At 40.8% G+C, this 23005-nt stretch overlaps 1 protein-coding gene across 2 annotated transcripts; it reads left to right on the top strand.

The window, feature by feature from the left end:
* The first annotated feature begins 1531 nt into the window (after positions 1-1531).
* elavl2 (ELAV like RNA binding protein 2) lies at positions 1532-23005 on the top strand. 2 transcript variants are annotated; one of them, XM_039657354.2, is made up of 8 exons: positions 1532-1669; positions 10901-10990; positions 12782-13025; positions 13750-13853; positions 15482-15635; positions 19032-19257; positions 19348-19386; positions 22113-23005. In XM_039657354.2, exons 2-8 carry the CDS (start codon positions 10919-10921, stop codon positions 22441-22443), a joined length of 1170 nt encoding a protein of 389 aa, XP_039513288.1. In that variant the 5' UTR covers positions 1532-1669; positions 10901-10918; the 3' UTR covers positions 22444-23005. The 2 variants fall into 2 exon arrangements, with proteins under 2 accessions (XP_039513288.1, XP_039513289.1); XM_039657355.2 differs by having other exon boundaries at positions 22116-23005.

Here is a 23005-nt window from a genome sequence, read left to right on the forward strand (position 1 = left end):
TTCATCATGAAGTTTGGTTATTTGAGAAATTAATCATAAATAATCATATAGCAATGTATGCTTTATTTAAGCTGCAAAAGTATAACAAAATAAAATATTGTGACATATGAATGAGGAGAATTTATTCATAACTGTTTTGAACATCTCTAGCGGTTAATTGTAGGTTTTACACTCGTTATTGCGGTGCATTGTGGGATTTTGTGTCATCCAAGATGTCCATGTCTTTCTTTCTTCAGTCGAAAAGAAATTAATGTTTTTGATGAAAACATTCCAGGATTTTCTCCATATAATGGACTTCAATGGGAACCAAACGGCTCAATGTCCAAAAGACAGTTTCAGTGCAAACTGTTCAAAGGGCTTTAAATGACACCAGTCGAAGAATAAAGGTCTTATCAAGCGAAATGATTGCTCATTAAAAAAAATAACAAAGTTTAAGTTTTATAAGCTCAAACGATCACCTTGCTCTGTTCTGTTCTTGACTCTCCAAACTCGTTCATCAAAATGAACAAATCTTTTTTCATGTCATTTAGTTCATTCAATGAACAAAATGAACGAATTGACTCGGAAAAAGATTTGTTCATTTTGATGAACGAGTTCGAACAGGAAAAACTTTTTTTTTTTTTTTTTTTTTTAAATGAGTGATCGTTTCGCTTGAAAAGACCCTTATTTATTATCTGGAATCGTTTAAAGCCCTTTGAACAGTTTGCACTGAAACTGTCTTTTGGACCTTGAACCGTTTGGTTCCCATTGAAGTCCATTATAAGGAGAAAATCCTGGAATGTTTTCATCAAAAACCTTAATTTCAAATGTGAACTACTCCTTTAACGGTATAGGGGGTGATTTCAGACACAGAATTTGTATTTTTAATACCACATAAATATTGCACATTGTGTAATAAAAAGTTAGTAGGCTAAGTTAATTATTTGCTAACCAAGTCCTTTATAAATCTCACAAAACACAACGTAATTAATAAAAGAAAACAACAAAATAAATAAAAAACAGGTATTGTACAGACATTAGGCTAATATTTAATGATAGCCTATTTGATGATTCGTAGATTATCTTATAATAAATTTTACAAATAAATATTTGTATTTTAAAAGCAGACTTTTGAAGTGCTGCCTTTACACATTTTTTGTTGCGAAAACAGCAAATAAACAGTAAATCGAAAACTGTAAAAAATTCGAGATAAAAAAAACAAATCGTTTAACGTTATTTGTTCCACAGTAAATGCGCGCGCACAAACACTGAATAATCCCGACATCGTTTATTCATGAAATAGGCTAGTTGTTATGAATCATTATTTACGACAATAGGCCTACTACACATGTAAATATTATTTATTTATACGTAAAGATGTATGTATTAGTATGTTGGACAGAGTATAGTATACAGCACGCAGTAGGCCACGCCATGTCTCTCCGACGCGTGCGCGCGCTCGTCATTAGCTACACCTTGATCCGCAGCACCTGTCGACTCGCGAAGGTCCCGGTCCCTTTGTTTTACCCATCTCTCATTGTTCAATAGCGTTTGAGGGAATCGTCACGATGCTCCCTGATTGGATCATCCACATGGCAGTTTATTTAGAGCCGCCGTTTCCCGCCATCGCCCCCCTTAACGTGTGAACGCGCGCATCAGCATACGCCACTAATTTATAAACCGAATTAAGGTAAGAAAGTCGCTTTATTTCATTGCTTTTTACATGAAGCGGTTTCTTCAGATGTTATGCGTTCGTTTTAGGGTTAAATGAACAAGCGGCGTGAGTTTTATCCTTTCATTAGATGCATTTGTTTAATATTAGTGTTCGTTTTATTCAATGCTTTCGTCCTTTTGCACTTCGGCTTAACTGTGTGTGTTGTTTATGTGTTGGTAAATTAGTTTAGTCGGCAAATTAATTTAATGTCTAATGACCACCCGGTTTATCCCTCATTTACCGACCTAAGCTACACCTGAATCTTGTTGTACAGTGTATATGCCTCGGTTTATCTAACTTAAGTTAATCTAACCTACGTTCACTAGCTTTTACACGAGTTTATCTGTCGTAACGTTGTGTTTGTGACTTAACTGTTTAGTTTAGCTTAGCTCCGTGTTACGTTAGTTGTCTACGTTTCCCTAGGATACGTTTCCATTTATCTGAACGTTTTAGTTTTTTTACCTGCTGATGCGCTTGTTTAGCTGACCTTTGACCTCGCAGAACCGAATTTAGTGATGGTCGAATCATTTGCTTCGAGATTCGGAGTTCGCATCAAACTGCTAAAGTCACGTGATTTGGCTAAACGAAGCTTTACGTCTTTTCTGTGTGCCCAATGATGGTTTTACCTGATCTCGGATCAATTTTATTGATTTGTAGACATTTGATTAAACCCTTGTGTAAAGGCAGTGTTCTAGTTAAGGGTTCGATTAACCAAGCTCTCCATAAGGTTAATAAAACAACCCCTACAATTTAATGAAATAAAATATTTATATAGTATACATCATATTTGAATATTAGATTATTTGTTAAATTTTTATGATAGATTACACTTAAGTAAAAATTAAATACAAATTTGTAAAACATGCGTGTTTTGCTGCATTTACACATTTTGACCAGAAGAGGTCGCCAGCGCGTGGCGTTTCGAGAGACTTAAAACACAGAATCAATTGCTTCGCAAATTGATTCAAAGTTCCGAAAAGCTTCGTTTCTGCCATAACTAACTAAAGGAATCAGTCTTTTAAACGGACTAGTTTGTTAGTGTCGAAGTGAAGAGATTTGTCACGTTTGTGTGCATCTTTACGTTCCAAAATGACCATTTGCTGAGTGTTTTTAGCAAGGCCTTGAGTTATGAGGACAATGGTGTGTGTTGTACAAAATCAAACAAAGAAAGATCGATGTGTAAAGTCTCAGTTTTACCTTGTCATTGTTCCCCGTCTCTCAGCTTAGGCCATGTCTCCTCCTGATGTTCTTCAGTTTTTCAATTTGTTCATCTTCTGAGTGCATGAGTGATAGTGCTGTGTGTTGTGTGTCTGGTGCAGTCAGGTGTCCGTGTTTCCTCAGTTCTAGACCATTTTGCAAGATGTAAAAGCCTGTTTCAGTTTTTAACACTACATAAAAGCTGGGATAAAATACAAGCAACAGAACATATAAAACTGAATCAGAAAGTTAAACAAACATCTTTAAGATGTTTTCTTTACATGTGAAATAAAGAAAACGGTTACAAACTGAAACAGGAAGTGTTTCTGGACCAGTGTTTACATCTTGCAAAATGGTCAGTTATTTGTCCACACAGGGATGATCTGTTCATGTTTAGTTCCACATCACATCTCGCATGCCTGATGTAGGAACTGGCACACAAATAAGCCTTAACAGTTTGTTGCACATTTCTTTATTATAGCCTACTACTATTTATGATTTATTTGAAGAGTGCACTTGAGTACTCTTGAAGAGTTTATATTTTTAGGTTTTAATGTGAGTAAAGATCTGCAGTGTGTCGTAGTAAATGCTGCTGCATCTAAAAACACTGAGTCACTTATGTGCATTTAAAAAACATATCAAACATCTTCAAACTTCACCTTTATAAACCTGTTGTCCAACAAGAGACAATGTTTAATGACATGTTCTTACTCGCTTCATGTCGTCAGTCGACTGTTTGAAATGTCCTTTTTGTGAGCTGATGTGTTATTCCATTTACATTTATTCATTTACCTGAAGCTTTTATCCAAAGCGACTTACAAATGCTATGGAGCAACTAGGGGTTAAGTGTCTTGCTCAGGGACACATTGGTGTCTCACAGTGGATTCGAACCCGGGTCTCTCACACCAAAGGCAGGTGTCTTATCCACTGCAATGCCAACACCACCACCATATTACAGATTTTATAGTATTCAATACAGTGATTAAGGCTATGTTGATTTAGCTTTACCTTATATACTTAATTATGGAATTACCCAAGAAGGCTTGAAGAACACAGATAAACCATATATTGTCGCAGCCAGACAGTCATGCGTTTCTTGTCTTTATGTTTGATCAGTGTTTATCTCAGAGCTGGACACGATGCGCTGTTCTAACATGCAAAGCTTTAAAACATGCAAATAATGAACTTTTGTGAATTGCGGTGTCCCGTGAGTGTGACTCTATCTCTGGGTTAATGTGTGATGTGCATGTATGTTGTGTTGTGCAGTATGTTGAGAGACAGAGGCGCCAGAACTGAAGTGATAGAACGCACTGACACGATACTGTGATATTTCTTCAAAAGCAGATTTTGGGGACATTTTTCAATCATCCACAATCCTGTTTACACGAGAATGCTTGCGGGTGAAAACGTAAAAATATCTTAGAAATGATATAAGAAATCTTAAAAATGCTCCACCACCGCGTTCCCGTGTAAACCGGTATAAACGCAAAGGTCTGCTTGACAGTGAAGGTTGTACGCAAACGCGTGGACTTGGTGTTGTTGTAGTTTGCACTCCTAGCCGCCTGAAGTGCATACTATGGTACATTGAATTTCACACACTTTTGCGTCACCATTTGCACACATATTTCCCACACAAAACGCTCGTCTAAACGCAGAATAAAAAGTGATGACGCAACGCCACTTTTGCGTTTTCTCTTCAGAATCATTTCCGTGTAAACATAGCCTTACATAAGGCTGATTGTTTAAAAACAGACATTTCTTGTCAATCGAAAATGCGGAAAAACGTGTCCGACTGAAAACTCTGAGAAAATCTCTTCTTGAATTTAGTGAAAGTTTATGTGAATGTAACATTAACAGCTAAAAATATCTATATAAAGCTGGCTCTATCTTACTCTATCACCTGTACAAGCCAGGGTTGCAGGTCTGCAGTTTTTCCCCTATACTAAATCATTATTTGTAGTTAGGGATGCTCCGATCGCTCGGCCGGAGATCGGTATCGGCTGATGATAACAATTTATGACTCGATCGGTCCTCACTAACTTGGCCGATCTTACAAACTGATCGCGATTTGATGACGTCAACGCGTGAGAGGAAGTATGATGCGTGGGGACTTAAATTATTTGCCGCGCACTCATGTCTTCGCCGGTGTGGAACTACTACGATGTTTCGAAAAAAATTTGAAAAATTCGCAATTTTCCGCGATTCGCGATTTGTCACTTAAGAATGAGCCACTGCGAGACGTATGGCGAATATGAAAAACTGGCAACTGCAAAAAAGGCAACGGTAACCAGTAATCTGACTCTCACTCAGTTTTATTTTGTCCTGCTCAGACTTGTATTGGACGATGTTAAAATTACATCAGACTTCTCCATTTTAGGAGACTAAATGTTTATTTTGTCCTCCACACAGTATTGGGCAATGTTTAAATAAACCTTATGGGCTGCATTAAACTGTTCCATTTTGTTTATTTGTCTTATATTAAGTCAATTAAGCATCGGTATCGGCCGATCACCATGACAAGAAACCGGTACTCTGTATCGGCTGCAAAAATACTGATCGGAGCATCCCTATTTGTAGTGTCTCTCATCCAGTAATCACCAGTAGCTCTGTGCTTTGTTACTTCTAAAAAGAAATTAAGGGTTTTATCACGAGATTCAAACAATAAATGGTGTTTTTGGATGCTCTTAAATTTGATGTGGCAGATCGCTATAGTGCATCAGTTTAAGAGAATATTTTCTTCCACTTTAACACAGGTTTTATTTAGAAAATAGGGCTGTTACAATTCCTCAATTTAAGTCGAGTACTTTAAAAAATCTTTTGACTTATCTTCAATCTGAAACACATTTTAACAAAATTGACAAAACAAATGTACTTGTTCTGTTCAATATGAAAAACACATGGGGCAGAATTCCCTCTATTGATGCAGCAATTACTCTTCCGTACATCTCCCCTCTCTTCAGAAGAGGCCGGCCCTTGAATCACAGAGCAGAAGCTGTGAAAGAGTTTCTCTGCTGCTCACTATCGTATCTCTTGCTGAGGTCCCCACTGATGGGATGCTTTATCATCTCCAGGACCGTTAATGACTCCAATACTGTCCTCATTCGTGTCCTGGATGAGTTGAGCTTGCAAAGGAGCAATCAAACAGATGCTCTCCTCTGAAATGAGAATAGTTGCATCGTTCATTGGCTTTAGGGCCTTGATTGTGTCAGACTCTCCTCACCTGAGGAGAGAGTAAGGCAGCACAGACTGCAGGCGGTGTCTCCAGAAACCCGTCAACCATCTCACCACCATCTCACCGGTCATGACCATAGGTGAGAGTAGAAATGTAAATTGACCAGTAAATTGAGAGCTTTGCCTTGTGGCTCAGCTCCTTCACCACAACCGGTGCACCGACCGCATTACTGCAGAAGCTCTACCAATCCGTCTGTCAATCTCCCGTTCCATCCTTCCCCCACTCGCGAATAAAACCGTAAGAAACTCCTCCACTTGAGGAAGGATATCTCCACCAATCTGAAGTGGGCAAGCCACTCTTTTCCGACTTAGGACCATTAGGGCCTTGGATTTGAAGGTGCTGATTTTCATCCCAGCCGCTTCACTCTCGGCTGCAAACCGTCCCAGTGCATGCTGAAGGTCCTGGTCTGAAGAGGCCAACACAACAACATCATCCACAAAGAGCAGAGATGAAATCGTGTCGTCCCCAAACCTGACACCCTCCGGCCCCTGGCTGCCCCTAGAAACTCTGTCCGTAAAAATGATAAACCGAACCGACGACAAAGGGCAGCCCTGCCGGAGTCCAACATGCACCGGGAAGAAGTCTGACTTACTGCTTGCAGTGTGAACCAAGCTCCTGCTTCTGTCATACAGGGACCAGACAGCCCTTAGCAAAGGACCACATACTCCCAGAGCACCCTCTACAGGCCGCCGAGAGGGACACAGTCAATTGCCTTCCCCAAATCCACAAAGCACATGTGGATTGGTTGGGCAAACTCCCATGAACCCTCCAGCACCCTGTACAGGGTGTAGTGTTCCACGGCCTGGACTAAAACCGCACTGTTCCTCCTGAATCTACTATCGGCCGTATTCTCCTCTCCAGTACCCTGGCATAGACTTTCCCAGGGAGCCTGAAAAGTGTGATCTCCCAGTAGTTGGAACACACCTCCTGTTCCTCCTTCTTAAAAAGAGGGACCACCACCCCGGTTTGCCATCCCAGAGGCACTGTCCCTGACCGCCACACGATGCTGCAGAGGCGTGTTGGCCAAGACAGCCCAACAACATCCAGAGACTTGAGGTACTCAGGGCAGATCTCATCCACCCCCAGTGTCTTGCCACCGAGTAGTTTCTTGACTTCTTCTGTGACCTCAGGTGGGGTGATGAACCAGTCCACCTCTGAGCCCCTCAGCCTCTGCTTCCTCAATAGAAGATGTGATGGCGGAATTGAGGAGATCATTGAAAGTATTCCTTCCACCCTCCGACGACATCCCCATTTGAAGTCAACAGCCGCCCACCTTCACTGTAAACAGCATTGGTAGGGCATTATTTGCCTCTCCTGAGGCGCTGGACATTTTGCCAGAATCTCTTGAGGCCAGCCAATAGTCCTTCTCCATGGCCTCACCGAGTTTTTGCCTCCACAACCACATGGGCTGCAGTCCGCTTGGCCTGCCGGTACCTATCAGCTGCCTCAGGAGTCCCACAAGCCAACCAGGCCCGATAGGACTCCTCTTTCATCTTGACGGCATCCTTTAATTCTGGTGTCCACGACCAGGTTCGGGGATTGTTTTCTCAACAGGCACCAGAGACCTTACGGCCACAGCTCAGAGCAGCCACTTCGACAATGGAGGTGGAGAACATGGTCCACTCAGACTCAATATCTCCAGCCTCCCTCGGGTTCCGGTCGGGATCTCGGCAAACGTTCCTAGCAAACCCTTACAGTATGCTTGGGTCTGCCGGGTCTGTCCAGCTTCCTCCCCCACCATCAGATCCAACTCACCACCAGGTGGTTATCAGTTGACAGCTCGGCCCCTTTCTTCACCCGAGTGTCCAAGACCTACGGCCGCAGGTCAGATGAAATGACCACAAAGTCAATCATCGACCTACGACCTAGGGTGTCCTGGTGCCACGTGCACTGGTGGAAACCCTTATGCTTGAACATGGTGTAAGTTATGGACGAACCGTAACTAGCACAGAAGTCCAAAAACTGAACACTGCTCAGGTTCAATCGTTCCCAATCCCAATCAAAAACTATTTTTCAAAATAACTTATTTTCAACAACAGATAGAAATTTACTTGGGTTAAAACAACTTAATTTTTGTGGGAACTATTCCTTTAATGTTAATAAAGCAACAAAGCAGACAAAATCACTCACTGACAGAACTTTAATAGTAGCTTTAATAAGAATCAATGTGTAATGTAGTGTTTTAATTTCATATTTGTTCATTTAAAGGGATAGTTCACTTTGAAATTAATTTTTAATGTTTTATCTTACCTCAATGGCATACAAGATGAAGGTGTCTGTTTCCACAGTATTTTCAATTTTGATATTTTTCGGTCAAACCGTTGTTGTCTGTCAGTCATATAATGCAGGTATGGGGGTCCACCTCAAAGAGCATACACAGAGAAGTCCAGATTAAACATGATTTAATGACTCGTAAATGTAAACCTACACATTCAGGGCTCCAGATTAACTTTTCCACTGGTTGCACTGGTGCTACCAACTTTCTCAGTTGGTCGCACCATCATATGATTTGGTCGCACCTTTTTTTATTTTATTTATTTATTTATTTATTTATTTATTTATTTACATGCCGTGGTATTAATCAATGCATGCTGATGAATAGTGGTCTTAATGGAGCAAAGCTAGCAAAGGCTTTCTGGGTTGCAGCATAAACACCTGTAATATATTAATTATCATTGCCATGATCTGATGTCATCTTTTAAAAATCATCATCAAACATTCAAATGTAGCTATGCATTACATTTTAAAAGATTAGATTATTATAATAAGCTAATACAGATTTTCGTTATCAAAGTTTACAGTTGTAACAAAAATCTGAAATCTCACACCCCTTGCCTTCTGCATTTTATAATAACTTCCTTTTCCTCAGTTGATCGATTACTCTCATCTAACCGCTGAAAAGAGGTAGGAAGGGGCACGCTGTTTTGTGAGACACTTTCATTTTTATATGCCTTAATTCATGAATTCGTAATTTGCACGTTTCACCTTCAGTGTGCACTGCGTGTGACTTGCAGAAGAACACTCTAGCCGGAGCTACTTCTCTCCATTAATGTCTATGGCAAGTCACGCAGGCACTGGGCAACTCCGCATCCTAGTCGACCCCGGGATAAAATAGTCCGAATATTGAAACACTTCTTAGTTCTTATAGCCGTACCGTAGTGATTCAGGATAAGTCAAAAACACGGTTCAGTAAATGGATTCATGATGTAGCCTACTTGTTCATTTTGAACTTAAGTTACAGACTGCAGCAGCTGATACAATGGCGTTCTGTTGCACGAGCGTCCACTCGCACATATGCAACCATAATAAATTAACTCGCACATTCTCAAAAAATGGTCGCAGTCTGGAACCCTGACATTGATGGCCTAAGTCACGAAACGAGCGGTTTGTGTGAGAAAACGAACAGTATATTATATCATTTTTACCTCTTGTTAACAGCCTTGTCCAACTGATCTGAATCAGACGTCCAACTGATCCGAACTGAACCGTGTCCAACGTTCTGCTGAAAGTAATCGTACGTAGCTCATTGTTTACACAGAGATTTCAGAAGTTTTACCTTTTATTGAACATGAAACGTCCTACTCTCTACGAATGTGTTATCATACTACATTACAGTACATTAAGCATTTTAAAACATTGGTTTTGCATAATATAATTGTATTTAGTTATCCGTTTCATTGTATTATGAGTTACTTCCTGATCATGATGGTGAAAAAATAATACTTGAAACTTATGGGCATTTTAATGTATAACAGTTTAATTATTTTAGCTAAGCAGTTTATACATACCTGTAAATTTATAAAGGTAAGACCTTTTGTTTTTTTGCTTTTTATGAAGGAGTTAACTTAGTATAATAAAGCTTTGAAAGATATAAACACAAGACAAGCATTGGAGTTTTTCAGAATTATACACAATTTGATTAGATCTCTGTGATATTTTGTTCTATTTATGTTCTATTTATTTATTTATTGTGTTTATAAAAATCTTAAATTGTTTTGATATTAAAGATATGTATTTGTAAGATGATTTTGATTGTTTAATAAAAAAACCGTATGGCCTTTTTTTATAAAATATACTTTATTTCACAAGAACATGTGCAGCATGCATTTTTTTTATGCAAAATTAAAATAATAATGTCAAAATCTAAAAAAAGAGAGAAAATTCAGCATTGTTTTAAACGAAACAATAAAAATGTATACAACAAATGACCAATTCAACCCTCGGCCTGTTTTATCACATCAATCTTGTATAAATTTAACTTACAATGCATCAAATGAGGAACTCACTCTCAGGCCCATTTTGTCCTTACATTCTTGCTAAAATAACTATAATGCAATAATAATAATTCCGCCCCTCCCTCACTTCCGGTTCTGGCGCTGGTGGTGCTGCGGGTCTGCAGCTGGATATATCTCGATTCTGCACTATAGGGCATCGCCCAATTGTTTAAAAACATCAGATGTCATTCTGAATAATCCTATCTGCAGAGAAATTTACTAAATATGCCCTACTACAAATGGGTGTACATTTACACCCCTAATGCAGACGTTATTATCATGATGCCTTAGGCATACTAGGATTCATTATATGGCCTGTTTTGTGGACGCTTCAAGTCTTTATGAAACCAGTTTTCAGTGGCTGGTTATGCGCATTGTACTGTGACGCTAACATTACTAAGCACTTTTGTGCTGAAGCATTACAGGTACATGGAGGCCAAGTAGGAGCTAATGTTGGAGTGTGCATGTGTAAGTGACTGACTCTGATGTGCTCTTTGTTTGCAGACGTCCGCTCCAGCCATCATGGCAGTCAGGCTGTGTGATGTGGCTTCTCTTCTGAGAAGTGGCTCGTGGGCAGCCGAGCCGTGGACTGGGGTTTGTGGGACTTTTTTATTCCATCACTGTCAGTCCAGAGTTATTGTGGGCTGTGCTAATTGCATCTAAACAACTGCGTCTAAAATCATTTGATTGTGTTCAAATGAGTCATTTGTGTTTGTAGGGTGTAGTGTCTGATTTAGGTTATAGAACGTGATTCTGATCTGACGGTTGCATGAATTCTTCCTTTCGTTTGTTTTGCTTTTCTGACACTTTCCACAAATAGGGTACTAAATAGGGATGCAGAAACAAACGAAATCTGTAGGAACAAACAAAATGAAAACGAAATCAAGTTTAAACGTTCGGAACAGAAACACTTAGCCCATTTAAAATGATCATTAACCGGTTAAAAATGTTATTTTATCACAAATTCAAATAGTATGGCCTACTCAAATGTGACGTTGACCCATCCAATGTGAAATGCGTGCACTCAGTTGTCAAGTCATCCTATGTAAGTCGCAAGGCAAGGACCCCAGGAGTTTACGTAAAGTATTCGTAAACGAAACGACAACGGGTATCGGGACGCAAGATTTGATCGGATTATCTCATATAGTGTGTCATAGTGGGCGACAACCTACGTCGCGTCTGCGATGCTTCACGACAAAAAGACTAGCATGTTTAATTTCTTTAACGGTCGTCCACGGCGCTTCCGTCACATGTATGAGGTCGACCAATAGGAGCACAGAAGCTTTTCCGTACACAACTTTCGAAAATGGCGAAACGAAAGAGAGACGATGGTGCTAACTTTAAAACTGAAAGTAAAAATATATAAGAAAACAATATTTTACCTCAAGTTCTCTTTGGAGGATTGACAGCCCATACGGTCCTCTTCGAGCAATCCAGGAACGTGTACATTGTCGGGTTTTCTTTCTTTCTTTACTTTTTTCTGAACACAGGACAGCCAATACAACACTCACCGCTTAATCCATTGTTTGTTTACGTTCGTTTCCGGAAGTTACTCGCTACTAGTTTAAAGACGGCATGTGATGACTGGTCAGGAAGAAACGTGCAGTCTGACATGTGTCCAGTCAAAATCGCTTAATCTGACACAGTGACTATAGTAACAAAAAAAATCGTGTAATCTGAACCAATTAAAGAAAGCGTAGTTGAAAGGATTTGCGTTTGAGCTCTCATCTCTAGTCTGTCCTATATTCCAATATGACAAATGAAGATGGCATGACGACTATGTCCATGACACCAAACACAATTTATGCATTTTGTAACAAAACATAATGCACCAAATTTGAATATGTAGTAGTGTGAGTCAGGTTTGACCGCTATGACAAGTGAGTCTTAACTAGAGCCAGACCGATATATCGGCAGACCAATATTATCGGCCGATATTAGGCATTTTCCAAACTATCGGGTATCGGCAGTTATAATGGCCGATAACTGAATATTTCAAAAATAAAATAAAAACGGACGAAACACGCTTGAACCAGGTCATGAGTGTTGGAGTTGTATAGTTTGTCCACCAGAGGGCACTCTACACTGTTCCTGTAACACTCGTAGATTTGGTCACGATACATACATTGCTTGAATAACAATTAAAAGAACATCCCCATCAGTTCTCTTAACGCAAATAAGCATGACAACATTTGTGACTATCATGTCCAGTTTTAAATAAATAAATAAAATATTGGCCGATATATCGGATTTTAAAACCCCAAAATATTTGTATTGGTATCGGCCTTCAAAATCCTTTATCGGTCGGGCTCTAGTCTTATCAGCCTCTCATTTGTCATTTTCCAGTTTTCTTCACTCACTCAGTGTGTGTTTGCGCCTCTATAGCAGGTGATTGCAGCCATGGAGACTCAGCTGTCCAACGGGCCGAGCTGTCCCACCAGCAACGGCCCCAACAGTGTCTCCAACAACTGCACGGCACCTGTGGAGATGCCCAACGACACCGAGGACAGTAAAACCAATCTGATCGTTAACTACCTCCCGCAGAACATGACGCAGGAAGAGCTCAAGAGTCTGTTCGGCAGCATCGGAGAGATCGAGTCGTGCAAACTTGTGCGAGACAAAATCACTGGTACTTGCGGCTATCTCTGTACTAATTTTTCGATTTTTATTCAATTAGATGTAGCACAGCATAGTTTATAATCAAGGATTTAAAGTTCTAATTCGCATGGATGGACAATCATACTAGTGGTGTTAGGCAGGCTACAAATTTAGGCACACTTAAGTGAATCTAGCTGGAATCACTAAAGTTTGTGATGTTCATGGAATTAAATATCTATCAGATATTCAAAGACTTGAAAATGTAAATGAAAGATGCGTATACTGAATGTTGATAATATGACTATTTGCATTGGCTTTCTTCAACATTTGTTTAATATTATTTTTAGATGTAATTGTTTACCAGACAATAAATGAATGAAAGCAAAAAATTTGAGTTCCTTTGAGTCTCTGCACATGTGCCGACTCAAAATAAAAGTCCTGCTTCCAACATTTATTGGCTAAACGCATATCAGACGATATATTGGTCAACCACTAAAAGACTAAGTCTTTTGTGAGTAAATCATTTAAATTCCCATCATAATTTTAAAGAAAACGACTTTGAACAAATCAATGAACAATTTAAAAGATGCGAAAGATTTTCACTGGGATGATTTTAAAAGATTTGATTTTCATATGGAGGCTTTACAGCTGATTTCACAGTGCCTATTGCATCCTGTGTGTTAGATACTGTAACAGTCAGATCCATAACACACTGCAATTCTTATAAATCCTCACCTCGGTGTGTGTGTGTGTAGGTCAGAGTCTGGGTTATGGTTTTGTGAACTATGTGGAACCCAAAGATGCAGAGAAAGCCATCAACACTTTAAATGGACTCAGACTGCAGACCAAGACCATCAAGGTAAGGTCAGTCTGACATGAGGCTGCTGTCATTGATATACAGGTCGTTCTCAAAAAATTAGCAGATTGTGATAAAGTTCATTATTTTCCATAATGTAATGATAAATATTAGGCTTTCATATATTTTAGATTCATTGCACACCAACTGAAATATTTCAGGTCTTTTATGGTTTTAATACGGATGATTTTGGCATACAGCTCATGAAAACCCGAAATTCCTGTCTAAAAAAATTGGCATATTTTATCCGACCAATGAAAGAAGTGTTTTTAATACAAAAAAGTCAACCTTCGAATAATTATGTTCAGTTATGCACTCAATACTTGGTCGGGAATCCTTTTGCAGAAATGACTGCTTCAATGTGGCGTGGCATGGTGGCACTGCTGAGGTGTTATGGAGGCCCAGGATGCTTCTAGAGGCCTTAAGCTCATCCAGAGTGTTGGGTCTTGCAACTCTCAACTTTCTCTTCACAATATCCCACAGATTCTCTATGGGGTTCAGGTCAGGAGAGTTGGCAGGCCAATTGAGCACAGTAATACCATGGTCAGTAAACCACTTACCAGTGGTTTTGGTACTGTGAGCAGGTGCCAGGTCGCGCTAAAAAATAAAATCTTCATTTCCATAAAGCTTTTCAGCAGATGGAAGCACGAAGTGCTCCAAAATCTCCTGATGGCTAGATGCATTGACCCTGCCCTTGATAAAACACAGTGTGGACCAACACCAGCACCCCAGACCATCACTGACTGTGGGTACTTGACACTGGACTTCAGGCATTTTGGCATTTCCTTCTCCCAGTCTTCCTCCAGACTCTGGCACCTTGATTTCCAAATGACGCGCAACCACTGAGCAACAGTCCAGTGCTGCTTCTCTGTAGCCCATGTCAGGCACTTCTGTCGCTGTTTCTGGTTCAAAAGTGGCTTGACCTGGGGAATGCGGCACCTGTAGCCCATTTCCTGCACACACCTGTCTCCAGACTCAGTCCACTGCTTCCTCAGGTCCCCCAAGGTCTGGAATCGGCCCTTCTCCACAATCTTCCTCAGGGTCCGGTCACCTCTTCTCATTGTGCAGCGTTTTTTTGCCACACTTTTTCCTTCCCACAGACTTCTCACTGAGGTGCCTTGATACAGCAATCTGAGAACAGCCTATTTGTTCAGAAATTTCTTTCTGTGTCTTGCCCTCTTGCTTGAGGGTGTCAATGATGGCCTTCTGGACAGCAGTCAGGTCGGCAGTCTTACCCATGATTGCGGTTTTGAATAATGAAACAGGCTGGGAGTTTTTAAAAGCCTCAGGAATCTTTTGAGGTGTTTTGAGTTAATTAGTTGATTCGGATGATTAGGTTAATAGCTTGTTTAGAGAAACTTTTCATGATATGCTAATTTTTTGAGACAGGAATTTTGGGTTTTCATGAGCTGTATGCCAAAATCATCAGTTTTAAAACAATAAAAGACCTGGAATATTTCAGTTGGTGTGCAATGAATCTAAAATATATGAAAGTTTAATATTTATCATTACATTATGGAAAATAATGAACTTTATCACAATATGATAATTTTTTGAGAAGGACCTGTACTACTGATGTGTGTTGGTGTATGCCTGTCACACGACTCTACACTAAGTTTGTGTGTGTCCAGGTGTCGTATGCTCGACCAAGCTCGGCTTCCATCCGTGATGCTAACCTGTACGTGAGCGGTCTTCCTAAAACTATGACCCAGAAAGAGCTGGAGCAGCTGTTCTCGCAGTATGGCCGCATCATTACTTCCAGGATCCTCGTGGACCAGGTCACAGGTAAGATTTGACCGACCTCTTCTCGATGGGTTCATGCACATGTTAAACAGCGCCGACCCGCCAAGGCATGGACTTTACAGGAGCCCTGAATTTGTCTTGGTATATGGTGCAAATATGTTAGTGTAGCAGAAGATCCAAATTCTAAAGGTTGTGAGGTGGAGAAGCTGTGGATCAAATTTGTTGGTTCAGCACATCCCACAGATGCTCATTTGGATTAAGATCTGGGGAATTTTGAGACCAGGCCAACACCTTGAACTTATGTTTCTCAATCAATCCCTGAACATTGTGTGCAGTGTGGCATGGTGCATTATCCTCCTGAAAGAGGTACTTGGATGTTTCCCAGGTGGAGTATGCTATTGTGGTGTATTTATGCCTGCAAAAAACACCGTCACCTGGCAGAATTGGCTTAGGATGCTGTCCAAGGAATACAAGTTTACCTAGTCTCTCACAGCAAGGGCTTACAATGCTGCTGCCCTGGCTATGGCCATCCTGCAAGATTATCAGGCCAAAGCACTGAAATATCTGCAAGAAGATAGTCCGGAGTTAATGAAGTAACTGCGTTCAGTCACCGAATATGCCCTTTGTGTTTCAAAAGTGCTTGCGTAGGTTCTGGGTGGGGTGGTGTTCCCGTTAGTTCTGATCGCAAGAGTTGCTGTTTACACACAGGGACCTGGTCCTTGAGCACCTAGCCGGATTGGGACATTGGGTGAATTGGGAACAGAGCAAGTCCTCTTCCATGTAGAGCATTCTCGGTGTGGAGTTTGACTCCGTTTACATGACAGCATGTCTTTCTCAAGATAAAAAATAAGCACTTAAGTATTTTCAGAGGCTCCTGGGATATTGGCTTCCTCGTGTGATCAGGCCGCATGTACACTTTGCTTGGCAATCATGCTGATCTGTCGACCTTGCATTTCTACGGGAAGGAGTTCCCCTAGAACGAGTGTCCATGCCATGGTGTTGTCTCAACAGAGATGGGCTGGGAAGCAGTATGCAACGGACACACAGCCTCGGGGGGGCTCTGGACTGGACTCCGACAGCACTGGCACATCAATTGCCTCAAGTTGCTGGCCGTGCTACCAGCCGCAAGGAGTATTATTTTGAGGATTGATTCAGGGGGCAAGCACTTGTTTGTTCGGATGGACAACACAGTGGTAGTGGCGTATATAAATCGCCAGGGAGGCATCCGCTTACAACGCAACTCACCCGCAATGTAAATGAACACAGACTTAATTGATTAGACTTTCCTGTGAAAAGAATTTGGGACTGGAGTTTGTTAAACTGCAAGCTTCCCCGTGGTTTCAAAAAGCCAGTGCTTTTATCCACAGATTGCCAGGTTGAGAGAATTAAGAAGGACTCATATTTCTGTGTTGTGCAAGTGTGAAGCTCAAATTGGGAGGTTGCATCTCTTGATATCAGGGAACCCCATTTATATTCGTTTGCCGGATTAAACCTTGTTCTAGCCTATATATTATAGTGTATATATATATTTTTTAATTTGCACTAATTTTTATTGTGCTGACATGGCCACTTAGTTTAAAACACTGTTCTTGTATTCAAACTAAACTAAGTGCAGTCCATTGCTACGCTTGTGCTGCAGAATCGATACAGAAGCAGCTGTACCGGACTGGTATGGACAGGTAGTATATGACGATGCCATCACTTAGGCCAGAGTCGGCTCTATGCCTTGTTGCGGTGCCTCTACACTACCTGGTATGCTTCCCGAGGTGAATACCCACTGAGTTGTTGGATCGGGTCTGTGCTTACTTATCTTCTGCAGGGCCTGGAGAGGCACTTGTTGAGCTCCACCCTAAAGGTGTACGTGGCCTCAATAGTTGCTAACCATGACCCTGGGTGGGAGGTCCTTGGGAAGCCCAAACTGATTGTGAGATTCCCGAGAGATAAACAGAGGCTATTCCTTCTTGGGATCTTTCTTTGGTCCTTCAATCCCTGCAGAGAGATTTGGCCCTGATGATTGCGCAGACCTCTGTCAAGGGGGTGGGTAACCTACAAGCCTTACCTGCAAACTCGTGCCTGGAATTTGGGGCAACCTACTCTAATGTTGTCTGGAGACCCTGGCCTGGATATGTGCCCAAAGTTGCCACTACTCCCTTCAGGGATCAAGTTGTGAGCTTGTAATCAATCCCTCCTGATGTCAAAGACCCTTCCCTGTCTCTGTTGTGTCCAGTGCACGCTCTGAATATATTTGGACCGAATGCAGAGCTTCAGACAACCTGAACAGCTCTATCTGTTAAAGAGGTCAGCAGAAGGGGAAGGCTAACTCAAAAAAAAAAAAAAAAGAATGGCTTGCTGGAATATGGATGCCATTCTCTGGACTTATCAGGCCCAGGATGAACCTTAGGCTGAACCTTAAGACCAAGAATTTTCGCGAGCTTACTTGAAACCAAAGGGTAAGAAATGCACTGCGCAACTGGCAACAATGGTGGGCATACCATCCAGAGTTGAAAGTTTTTTCGCTTAAATTATTGATAAAAAATATGACCGTCTTGTTTTGTGCTCTACACAGTTATGTACGTATATATTTGCAACTATGTTGTTTATTGAAACGTTTTTAAAAATCGTTACTTTGCTACGCTAGGCTATGCTAACGTTACATTGCTGATTTGCACAATCAGTCCCGTATTTCAAGATCACCCAAAATGTCTGGATTCAGCTTTTGCTTTCTACAGTCGCCATTCATTATCTGTACATTATTTGAGGACCCCTATTCTTTGTTTTGAGAATAGGGAATAGTATTTGGAGAATAGTATTTTGATACAACTTTAAAAGTGATCGACAGAAATGGCGCTTCTCAATGTAAGCCTTGTTGCCTGATAAAGGAAACAGATGTTGTCCCTCCTGATACAACTTGAACTGCCATTGAGGGGTTGAGATGCCGTCTCGTCTCCTCAGAATAAACCTTAATAGTAACTTAGATGTTTTCATTTAGCTGTTGTATGCAAGTATTTAAATTGCACATAAATCTCTCTCTCTATTTAATGTTATGTGACATTTGTTTACAAGCTGTTTTTATTGAAGTCTTTCCACAGTTGTACTGTACAAGTTACTGAAATTAATCAGGTCATTGCTCGGTTTTTTAACAATCATTTAATGTTCATTTAGGTTTGTCATGCTATAATTAGAAGTAAAGAGGAAGAGTTTATCAGTCCACATGCATCATCAAAGCAGCGCTAATTAAACGCCACCTAAAAATTTCAGACCAATGTTTTCAGTTGTCAAAATCAGTGAATCGCTACGTTTCCATGGTGTGTCTGTTTTCGTGTTAATCAAATTCTCTCCGTTCAGCCTAAGGTACAGCAATTATAATTCACCAAATTCGTTTGTCACAGGACAGGTCCTAGTCTAATCCGATTTACAGTTCTGTTTTGTGGTGTTCAGGCGTGTCCAGAGGTGTGGGCTTCATCCGATTTGACCGACGCGTTGAGGCTGAGGAGGCCATTAAAGGTCTGAATGGACAGAAACCACCAGGTGCCACTGAGCCAATCACAGTGAAATTTGCCAACAACCCCAGTCAGAAAAGCAGCCAGGCGCTGCTGTCTCACCTGTACCAGTCGCCCAACAGACGATACCCAGGGCCGCTGGCGCAGCAGGCCCAGAGATTCAGGTACCTGCACATTGGTTCAGGTTCACTGCACTGGTCATAGCTTTAACTTGAGGGTGATCTCATTTTTTTTTTTTTGTGCATGTGTTTCAGGCTGGATAATCTGCTCAACATGGCTTATGGAGTCAAGAGGTATGTTGCTTTGTGCTGCTGCCTGTGGGAAATCTATTAAAGCAATGTTTTAGTGATTTTACTGTGGGCGGGCTCCAGTCTAAGGCTCAATCTCAATTCACCCCTTTGGCCCTACCCCTCCGTTTTGCGCGTTCACGTCTAGGGGTAATGTGTCCCGATTCTTGTTGAGATCGGGGGGTAGGGCGAAGGGGTAGGGCTACATAGCCCTCGAAACGGAGATTTTTCAGAGGCACACTCCAAACGGAGGGCTAGGAGAAAGTTCGCAGAACACATCGCAAATCACCGGTGAGATGGCTTCGCAAACGGTTAAACATTTAAATTTAGCGCCAGATGATTCCACCACCCACATTATTTACTCTTATAATAATACTGTAGTTATTTAAATTAAGAAATTGTTAAATTCTCTTTCCGAATCAGAAAAGACATACATTTCGAGGAAGGGATGTTATAATCATCATGTTTCCTCAAAGTTAAGAGCAGCTGCGCTGATTGTCAGTCGTTGTCTTCGAGAAATCCTGTAAAAACTCTGTAACGGCAAAGCCATCGCCGACGACTAATGACGCATCAGGTTCATGAAGCCTGTAACTCAGTTTTAAGGGCCATATAAGTTGGGAATATAAGTTGGATATATATTTAAGGGAATATAAGTTGCAGAACAGTTTCAGATGATAAAATACTGTAACTTTTCTTCTGGTATATTGGTTCTATAAAACTATGGTATTTCTGTCATGACAACTCTCTGGAGAGATTAGCATGCTAATGGATATGGCAATGTCCATGTATTTGGTCTTGGCGGAATAGATCTGCTGCTGCTGCAGAGCAAATACCGAGACTTGCTACTGCCAATAGACCCCTTTTCAGTTGGTAAACATGGTGACGTTTTTATGTGGGCGGAGCTTAGGTGGAGGCAGAACGATCCCTCTGGCCGCTTCACTAATGTTATTTAGCAAGTATTGTTAGCTTGTTTTTTAACAATGACTGGAGAAAATCCGATTTTATCTTAATGTGTAAGGTCACTCCGTGTCCAGGACCGCGATTGTTATTTCCTAAAGTTATTTTTAACGGACTGAACCAGATTGGCCGACCCGTAGCCGCCTACACGCTGACTCAATGCATGGACAATCTGACAGGATTAACATGCGTTACCTCGGTTGAGTGGCCTGACTTCTACACCTACCTTATAGAGAAACCGATCGTAAAGAGAAACTGAGGGCATATAAATCTTTAGATGCCTATATGGTCCTGTACAAGACTTGTGTGTCGATCCGCAGTTCTGCCGAGCCAGTGCCGAGACGGCGACAATGTAAAGTGTGACATTATGGTGCGATTTTATTGATGTGAAGAGAATGTGATTGTGTGTGATGTGATTTTCTAGAAATAAAAGTTCCAGATACAGCATATTCATTTTTCAGCAATTATTGCACCAAACAACACAACAAGATGACATTTAATAATAGTAACAATTATTTAAGCTCCTTATTATGTAGCCGAATCTGTGCTGTTTTGTATTGGCCGCCTCCAGTTTTCACTTTGTTTTGCCTCCAGCTAGCGCCGTGACGTAACTGTGACGTCGGCGCAAAAGGGGTCTTTACAGATACCATTCACGCATTTGAACTCTTTCTCCTGCATTAACTCTTTCCATCTGGAAAAAACTACCCCGACTTTAACTCAGGTTTTTTGTAATCTCCGGTCACGTTTCCTTTTACAATCTATTATTTTGGACTTTTCTGGCAACGAGGATTTGCAATGCAATTTTTTAACTTGCCGGGGCAGTGACAAGCGCCTGTCACTGCTCTGCTCCTCTGTTTCACGTGACACTTGCTCTGAACGAAAACGCGCTGTGGAAACACGTTGGCCTAGTACTTTATGTCCCTCTCTGCTATTATAGTTTTGCAAGATGGCGGAACTACATGAAAGCCTTCGTGGACTTACCCTTCCCATGTATATAAAGATAATAAATTCTTAGTTTATGGAAGCGCCGCGTTTTTGAAACGCCATGAGCGTAACGAGGCGCTGAGGGCCTCGTCACTGTCACTTCTTACCCAGCCGTCCAATCACAGTGGAGGAGGGGCGGGACTAATACCACACTGACCAACTGTCACAACATTCTTTCTGTACAATGACATCAACCAGCAGAACTAACTGAACAACATGGATGAAGAATTATTTTTTAGTATGAAACAAATTATCTGCGAAATCAGTTACAAGTAAACTGTGCTGCGTATATTCAACGAAACGTCTCAACGGAAAAAACGCTGCGCTGACAAAACGCTCTCAAGTGCCCAAATATACTACATATCTCACGAAACACCACGGTCTTGATTTTAGTGTTATTTCAGTAAGTCCACGCTAGAGATTTATGGATTGAAAAGCCCAATAAACAAATGGTTTCTCTTGTTTTCAACATCACTTCTGCTGAGAATGTCAACCCTGCTTGATAAAATTAGGTTTTGTTCAGAGACATTTGTGGTTTGTAACAATTATTAAACCATCCAAATTGTACATAAATGATGCACAGTGAGTAAAAGCATTGATGCTCCTTTTATAATCACTAAATCTTTCTGCATTTTAATACAACAGAAAAATGCTGATTGTTTTTAAAGATGTTGATGGAAAGGAACATGTTGCCCATTACTGAACTGTACAGCTTCTTGGCAGCGTACTACAGTACCATAGAAAATGATCTTCATTTTAGTTGAAATCCTGTTTTTGTTTGTATTTGGCAGTAGATTCTCACCCATGTCCATTGATGGGGTCACCAGCCTGGCAGGCATCAATCTTCCGGGTCACGCTGGTACGGGCTGGTGCATTTTTGTGTATAATCTGGCGCCCGACGCCGACGAGAACGTCCTCTGGCAGATGTTTGGCCCATTCGGCGCTGTGACTAACGTAAAGGTCATACGAGACTTCAACACAAACAAGTGCAAAGGATTTGGCTTTGTGACCATGACAAATTACGACGAGGCTGCTGTTGCAATCGCCAGTTTGAATGGGTACCGGCTCGGGGACCGAGTTTTACAGGTCTCGTTCAAGACAAACAAAACGCACAAGGCCTGAATGAGTGAAGACGTGCAACGTCGTGAAGATGTTGACGGGAAATATTTCATGTATTTTTTTCTTTTCTTAAAAGTTTACTTTTTAAAACATACGTTTAAAATATACGTTTAAAGATTTAATTAGAATAACAGCTGACTGTTAAGTGTGTTTGTTTTGGTGTATAATGTGGATGGTGACCTCCATGATATTGAGATGGAGAGCGTTCCCATGTTGGTGTTCCCATCTCTCCTCATGAGCTTCTGCGGTGCAATCCACTGCATAATATACATGCATGAATCTTTAGTTGGATCATTTCAGTTTTCTTTGTGCTATTGACTATCTTTGTTTAATATTTAAATGACTATCTTTATGTTAAATATTAAGTATAAAACAAGATGTACGTGTTCTTTTGTGTTTAAAATAATTTGGGATTTTTGTTTTTATTGTTCTGTACATCAATAAATGCTTTAAAGGGAAGACATTCTGTATTTTGTTTAATGCAACTTGTTAATTTTATTGTACCTATTAGGTCAGCACAATTTGGGGAAAATCCAATTGTGTTTAATTAAAAAATTGTGATTAC

This window comes from Pimephales promelas, chromosome 2, assembly GCF_988280905.1.
Source record: "Pimephales promelas chromosome 2, fPimPro1.hap1.1, whole genome shotgun sequence".
NCBI lineage: Eukaryota > Metazoa > Chordata > Actinopteri > Cypriniformes > Leuciscidae > Pimephales > Pimephales promelas.

What these genes read in the sequence shown, in the direction of transcription:
- elavl2 (XM_039657354.2), top strand. Translation starts at nt 10,919, where the DNA reads ATGGCAGTCAGGCTGTGTGATGTGGCTTCTCTTCTGAGAAGTGGCTCG. An exon ending in TGTGCGAGACAAAATCACTG is followed by an intron (nt 13,026 to 13,749) that starts GTACTTGCGGCT and finishes GTGTGTGTGTAG; the next exon opens with GTCAGAGTCTGGGTTATGGT. An exon ending in TGCAGACCAAGACCATCAAG is followed by an intron (nt 13,854 to 15,481) that starts GTAAGGTCAGTC and finishes GTGTGTGTCCAG; the next exon opens with GTGTCGTATGCTCGACCAAG.